This window comes from Tyto alba, unplaced genomic scaffold (genome assembly GCF_018691265.1).
Source record: "Tyto alba isolate M040663 unplaced genomic scaffold, T.alba_DEE_v4.0 Super-Scaffold_2, whole genome shotgun sequence".
Taxonomy (NCBI): domain Eukaryota; kingdom Metazoa; phylum Chordata; class Aves; order Strigiformes; family Tytonidae; genus Tyto; species Tyto alba.
In genome coordinates this window covers 55,851,200-55,858,903 of record NW_024881282.1, presented here as the reverse complement: position 1 = coordinate 55,858,903, position 7,704 = coordinate 55,851,200, and the positions used below count along the sequence as shown (strand labels likewise).

General features: G+C 41.4%; 1 protein-coding gene across 3 annotated transcripts; it reads left to right on the top strand.

Moving 5' to 3' along the window:
* Positions 1-18: 18 nt before the first annotated feature.
* ATP23 (ATP23 metallopeptidase and ATP synthase assembly factor homolog) lies at positions 19-5,564 on the top strand. 3 transcript variants are annotated; one of them, XM_032999967.2, is made up of 6 exons: positions 19-228; positions 930-975; positions 1,083-1,164; positions 1,452-1,589; positions 4,178-4,261; positions 5,184-5,564. In XM_032999967.2, the coding sequence occupies exons 1-6, from the start codon at positions 63-65 to the stop codon at positions 5,385-5,387; spliced, it is 720 nt and encodes a 239-aa protein (XP_032855858.2). In that variant the 5' UTR covers positions 19-62; the 3' UTR covers positions 5,388-5,564. The 3 variants fall into 3 exon arrangements, with proteins under 3 accessions (XP_032855858.2, XP_032855860.1, XP_032855859.1); XM_032999968.2 differs by having other exon boundaries at positions 123-228; positions 877-975; XM_032999969.2 differs by lacking the exon at positions 930-975 and having other exon boundaries at positions 116-228; positions 1,046-1,164.
* The last annotated feature ends 2,140 nt before the right edge of the window (positions 5,565-7,704 follow it).

Here is a 7,704-nt window from a genome sequence, read left to right as displayed (position 1 = left end):
CTGCCGCGCCCCTTCCCCACTGCCCCGCCGCCACCGGTGGAGGGCGGGGGCCGAGGCCGGCCATGGAGCGGGGGGCGGCTGCCGCCACTCCACCGGCGGCCGAGGACGATGACTTCGGTTACCGGTTCTTCCCGGACCGGAACAAGACGCCGCAGGGTTTCCTGGTCCGCAGCCTTTTCACCTTCCACAACAGGTGCCAGCTGATGCTGAGGATGACCCTGGACACGAGTAAGTGCGTCCTGGGCGGGCCCGGGCCCGGCCCTGGCGCAGCGGAGGGCGCCCCGGGCGGGACCGGGGGTGTCCGCGTCCCCCGCGGGTACGGCCCGCCGTGGCAGGCGGCGCTGCCCCCGGGCCGCAGGGTCTCGGGGAGCTGCTCTGCTTCCGCCACCGCCGGCCCCGGGCGGCTGGGCGGGCCCAGGCCGTTGGCGGGATGGGGCTGCTGCTTGGGTGAGCACGCTGATTTCGGTGAAGACAAGGAAAACAGAATTTCAAAAGTGGCTGTGTGCTTTTTTTTTTCCTTATCAGCAGGTCCCTTTCTACTTTTTTTTCTCCTGAAAGTTTGACAGAATTAATCGATTTCTAGTTCATTTGTGCCCTTTTCACTGTGTAATGTTGACTGTGAATGTTACTGAAACCAAGTTACTATAGGCTACTCTGTTTATGTTTATTACTAATAAGGAAATGTCAGAAGTGACTTGATTCCTCAATAGTTTTCTATATATCAAGATTCTAGATCATGCTTCTATATCGCTTTACGTAGCCTGAGCTGTAACAGATACCAGTCGCATTACATTAAGTACTGCAAAGTATCAATTTGCACATGTAGTGCTTTTCTTCTTGTTTTATTTCTTGGCTATCTTTATATTTTGATTATAGATGACTTTAAAAACTTTTGTTTAGAGAAATTGATTGCAGCAATGTTTTTCTAGATCCATATGCTCAACTTCTTCTCGAGGCTATGAAGCAATCTGGTTGGTATGTAAACTAATTCAGCTTGTTCTCTGTAGTACCATCACTATTATATGGAGTTACTGGTCTTTTTCAGATTCTTCTCAGTAACTTTGCTTGTTTGGGCCTTGCAGCACTGTCTTCAATGACCGGCACTTTTCTTGTGAAAACTGTGATGGCTGTGTCGGTGGAGGTTTTGATTCTGCCGCATCTCAGGTAGGCACTGGACATTGTCCTCTTTCGAAGGATTACCATTTTTTTTTAGTGTTTTGTTACTGGGTTTATATCTACTAATCCTGATATCTGGGTGAGTTATGAAAACAAGATAAACGGAAGATGTTCCATGGCATTGGAGCTAGTACACTGCAGAATGATGAGGTTGTTCATGTTGAAAAACGTTGATCTAAAGAGTCTAAACACTGTAGGTGATGTGTGCTGGGTGTCTGAGGAGTAAGGGAGATGCTGAAACTTGTTGAAAAGACTATGTATCTTTTCTTCTACAGATTGTTCTGTGTCAGAACAACATTCACCAACAATCTCATATGAACCGGGTGGTCACACATGAATTGATTCATGCTTTTGATCACTGTCGTGCACATGTTGACTGGTTTAAAAATGTTAAACACTTGGCATGTTCAGAGGTAAGTTAAAATGCTTCTAATGTTGTAATTATATTAATTACTGTTGGTTATTAGAGATGCTTCATGTTTAAGTAGGCATGCTGTTGCACAGACTTCATTTGTTTTAATCTTGTTAATGCATTTTCTCCTTTCTGTCAGATCAACCTAAACAGTTTCATTCAGAAAACAAATACTTATTTTTCACAAGCCTTCATAAGTCAGTGTCATATTAAGTAGAATGTGATCACTGTGAGTGTAAACACAACAAGAAGTGGTTATTAACTAATGAGAGTAGTTAGATATGAAAATGCATTCACACATTAATCAGATGTTTATAGGGTTCTTCATCTCACCTGCAAATCTTGGTATGTTGGTTAGTTGTCACAGTAGTACGGTAACCTTATTTTTGTTTAGATTTTTTTTGTTAACAGCAAACTTGCCTTTTCCTAAAACATACATTTTTTTTCCTTAATTATGATGTTCCTAATAATACACTTTAGTTAAGGCTGTCACAAGTTGCCCAGAGAAGCTGTGGCTGCCCCCTCCATGTAAGGGTTCAAGGCCAGGTTGGACGGGGCTTTGAGCAACCTGGTCTAGTGAAAGGTGTCCCTGACCATGGCAGGGAGGTGGGAACTAGATGATCTTTAAGGTCCCTTCCATTCCAAACCATTCTATGATTATATTTTTATAGATAAAACTTAATGAAGTAACCTTATGTGGTACCAGTAAAGCCATTCTGTGTAGTTGTGGGGGGTTGACTTTGGCTGGCTGCCATTCACCCACCAAGTTATTCTCCAACTCCACTTCTTCAGTAGGACAGGGGAGAAAAATAAGTTTGAAAAGTGCATGGGTGAAGATAAGCACATAGATGTCACCAGTTACCATCATAGGCAAAATACAGTCTACTTGGGGAAGATTAATTTAATCTATTGCCAATTAATGACAGAGTAGGATACTAAGAAATAAAACTAGAAATACCTCCCCTCCCCGCGTCTTTCCAGGTTTAACTTTGCTTCCTCATTCCTGACTTTTCTATCTCCTTCTTCCCCAAGTGGCACAGGTGAATGGGGGATGTGGACAGTTCGTAACACTTTGTCTCTGCTGCTCCTTCCTCCTCATGCTGTTCCCCTGCTCCAGTGTGAGGTCCCTCCCACGGGATACAATCCCTCATAAACTGCTCCAATGTAGGTCTTTCCCATGGGCGTCTGTTCTTCAAGACCAGCTCCTGTTTGGGTCCTTTCCACAGCATACAATCCAGGAATGGACTACTCCAGCATTGGTCCTGCATGGACCACAATTCCTGCCAGAAAACCTGCTCCTGCGTGGGCACCCCGTGGGCTGCAGCTTCCTTCAGTGCATGTCCATCTGCTCTGGTGTGGGATCCTCTTTGCACTGCACTGTAGATATCTGCTCCACTGTGTTCCTTCACACCTGTAGGGAGACAACTTGTGTCACCATGGTGGTCTTCACAGGTTGCAGGGGAATCTACTCTGCTGCCTGGAGCACTCCCTCCCACTCTTTCACTGATTTTGGTGGTATGGTGCTGTTTTTCTCACGCTCTCTCACACCTGCCATGTAGTGTTTTTTATCCTTTCTTAAATATGTCGTCACAGAGGTACCACCAGCATCGCTGATGGGCTCAGCGTTGTCCAGCAGTGGGTCCATTTTAGAGCCAGCTGAAACTGGGTCTGTCCAGCATGGGGGCAGCCCTGTGTCTCATCTCACAGAAGCCATCCCAGCAGGCCCCCAGCTGCCAACATCTTGCCACTTAAACCAAATACAATAATACAGAATTATTAAGTATTGTCTACCTTTTTATTTTGTTGTTGTTTAAGCATTTACACAGTGCAGAATAACACATGTAAGCCTCAAACATAAAACTAAAGAACATATAAAACAAGACTGTGCTTGTTCTTGTTGAGATTATTTGTTTGGTTCACATCTTTTGATACTTGATTTAATATATGGTGTTTACAATTTTTATTGTCAGCTTTTTAATTCTTGCATTTCATATTTTACATGCACTTATTCTGCAACTTAATTGTGGGAAATACAGTTTTAGTTATATTTCCTAACTGAGAGGGTAGGGTGTGGGACAGTTGATTGACAAAAGAAATTACAGTGCACAGGATAAGACAGTTAACAAGCTAAAACATACATACTCATTTAAATGTGGCTTTTCTTAAAGCAAGTGATTTACTGCTTTTGGGTATTGCAGTTGTAGTCTTTGAACTGCCTTTCTTCTTGACTCTTGTATCAGCTTCTGATATAGACTGAGGGAGAATATTACTTTCCATGTTCTTTTAGCAGTTCATGTATATATGTATATGCACATGTGATCTCTTCTGCTCATTCATTTAAGCTTTGTCAATGTGTGAGGCTTGGTCCCTGGAGAAACTCACAGGTTCTATAGTAATACTCCATAGTTCATTGAGGCTGAGAAGGTGGATATAAAGGGTAATATGTACTTAATAAGTAGAAGTGGCCCTGGGAATATTCTCCACTAGCAGTGACCAGAAAGGTATTGAAGAAAAAAATTGTTATAGAGGTTTTGACTTTATATTTCCATGTGTTTCTCTGACGGCGTGGCTTTTTTTTTCTCTCAATAGATTCGAGCTGCTAATCTCAGTGGAGACTGTACACTACTGAATGAAATAGCCAGGTTTAAATTTGGATTAAAAGGACACCGTCAGGTAAAGACTGTAGATGTTAAAGTCTACTGATTTGTCTTGAGCCATCCTTACCTACTTGATCTTGGCCTTCTATAATTTCATAGCTGAAAACATCAGAGAAATAAGTCGATATCATAGGCTCGTTGCTTTCTCTTATTTGACCTTTACCTCGTTATTTTTATTGGAGTGAAATTCCTGAATACTTAGTCATATCATAGAGCATTACCACTGACAATGGATGATTAATAAGAATAAAATAAAACCAGGGTTTGCAGTAAATGTAGTGGAAATACCTCACCCAGTATAAGTGGGTAAAACGCTAAAAAGTCCTTGAAAACTGGAGGAAGGAGAATGACAAGGCTTCACAATAACCATGTGTATTAAGTCTTACAGGACTTAATTTTTTTAATAGTAATGAAGGCTACAGGTTGAGTCCCAAGTAGTTGCTCATGTTAGAGTGACATTTAGCATGTAGCTGCAGATGTTTACATCTTTTTTTATCTTTTAGTAGACAAACTGTAAACAAAAGTTGCCATAAAGAGAGGTAGCAAAATGAAGGCCAGTAGAGGAGTCATTCCTTTACGTTATTGGAAAAGTACAAACTGGTATTTATGTCTGTTTGTTTCTGACATATTTTTGCTTGTGTCCAAGTCAAGTTGTACAAATACTTGATACCTAAACAAATTCCAAGTTGTATTTTAATTCCTGTTCTGAGGAATGTCTTTTACTTACCTGTCAGTTTATTTGCACATGAAAAACTAAACCACGTAGTTAACACAGGATAGAACAAAACTCTACTTCAATGCTTATTATAGGCATTGTTTGACTCTTCTGTGATACAAAATTATTGTCTGTGTAGTAGGAGTTAATACTTGACAAAATCTGGGGAAAAATTATTTATACTAATAATGACAAACTTTTCTTTATCTAATTCCTACTTTAGACTTGTGTACGAGACAGAGCAATTCGTTCCATTTTGGCTGTTAGAAAAGTTAGCAAAGAAACGGCAGAAAAAGCTGTGGATGAAGTTTTTGATGCCTGCTTCAATGATCTGGAACCTTTTGGAAGAATCCCGCACAGTAAAGCAGATGCAAAACGTGCTTACAGAGACTTTCAGAACAGAGATCGCTATAATACTAATTTGTAAAGAAAAAAAAGTGAAAAATTACATTAATATCTGATTGTAACATCTGGAGTTACAGTCTACGCACACAATGCTGGGGGAAAGGGCAATTCTATCAAATGTGTCAATTAATTTTGTAAACTTTTTCCAGGAGCCACCTTCTATGGAAGTAAACAAAGTAAATGAACATGACTAAAAAAACTGTGTTTCCTCAGCTGTTACTCCAGCAAGATAATTTAGTACACCAAATGACATGTTGAATAATAATTTGCACGTTTCAATGCACATTTAATTCTGCTCAGTCTGATTAGGGTTTGGTTTCTAAAAGTTCTTTTTGTTAGTGAATGTATCTTTTTATTAAATCTACATTTTCACCATCTTTGATACACAGTCATAATCTTGATAATCTTTGTCACTCCATTTTAAAAGACGGGCACCTGGACTACAGCTCTTGGGTCTAGATTTAATAACTATGGCTAAATCCAAAATTTTATAAACTGCCACATTTGGTTTTGAGCACCTCCTGAAAGTCTTGGAATTCTAGCTCATCTAATGTTAACTTTATAGGTATGTAAAACCCTTCAGCTTCTTAGGAATTCGACTGACAAATCTGTTTACCAGATCAAACCTACAGGCTGGATAAACACTGGTGAGAGTCTGTTCACCAGATGGAGCTTTGCTCAAAATGTGGGTGTAGCTTATGGTCTTCTTCCTATACTTGTTATGTGGATAAGTCCATCTGAGGAAAGCAAGAAGCTGCTAGCATCATCCTAAGTCTGAGAGAAGCTGTCTCATTCCTCTGTTGTGCATCCATGACTATAATACCTTATATTTGGAAATGAGAACCATGTTTTCTTCTTTTTGAACTTAAAGGTACGATTCAACCATGGGTGCAGTTCAGTGACATAATGGAGGTGTGGGTCCCCAGTCAAAGGTCTGTAGGCATAGCTGCTGTAACAGTTGCTGGATCCAGACTCAAATGGGAAATTTAGTTCCACAAAAGATGAAATGGTTCCTGGATTGTTACTGTTTCACACTGTAAAACTTTTTAGACAGGCTTTCGTCTTCAAAGGATGTCAAGATCCGAGTGGTGGTGGTGTCAGTTTTCCTGTGTAAAGTTGTTCACAACTGCAGCAGTATAGAACTGCAGAGCTTCGAAGGGACCTCTGGAGACACTACGGTTTCAACCACACTGAACAGCAGGGTCAACTAAAGCATGTTACTGAGGAGTGTGTCTAGTTGGCTTTTGAGTATCTCCAAGGATGAGAACCATATAGCCTCTCAGGATACCCTGTCTCAGCATTTGATTGCCCTTGCAGATTTGCTTGGGTTTTTTACTTCCTTGTGTGTAAATGGGATTTTCTGTATTCCATTTTGTGCCAATTTCCTATTTTCCTTTCCTTGGGCTCCACTGAGGAGACTGGCTCAGTCTTCCCTACCTCCACCCTTGCCCCATCATGTATTTATGCACATTGATAAGATACCCTTGAGCTTCCTCTTTTCCGGGCTCAAGAGTCCCAGCTCTTGATCTGCTTTTGTAGGTCAGATGTTCTGTTCTGTTTATCTTCATGGCAGTTTGCTGGACTGACACTGCTATGTCCATGTCTCTCTTGTACTGGGAAGCCCAGAACTGGACCCAGCACTCCAGATGTCTCACCAGTGCTGAGCAGAGTGGAAAATTGCCTCCCTCAACCTACTGGCAACTCTCTTCCTAATGCAGCTCAGGAGGCTGTTTGGCTTGTTTGCTGCAAGTGTTGCTGCTGTGTTGCTTACATACAAGTTGGTGTTCACCAGCACTGCCAGGGCCTTTTCTGCCCTGTCAAGTCTCTCTGAATGGCAGCACAAACCTCTGATATGTCAGTCATTCCCCTCAGTGTTGTAATGTCTGTAAATTTTCAGAAGGTGCACTATTCCTATCTTCCACGTTGTTAATGAAGGGGTTAAATAGCATTGGCCCTGATACCAGTACCTGGGGCACACCACCGGTGTCTGGCTTTACGCTTATGCATGTACCAGACATGGTTAAAAAATCAACACAGACTTGGGAACATCTAAACTAGATAGTTTGCATATGTGCACTCTGAAAAGTTTGAAAATTTCAATATGAATTGTTCTGTTCACTTACCTCAAATGTTCAAAAGCTATTCCAGACATGTTAATTTACTGCTGTAGGTGTAATGATACATCAAGTACCTGAACTTGCATCCTAAACACAAGAATCTGCCAATCATGTTTTGTTCACATTGAATTCAGTCAGGCAAAAAACATCTTTGCTCTGCTACTTCAGTTAAAACTATCTGGAAATAGCAGTAGAATGCCACCTGCTACCTGGACAGGCTGA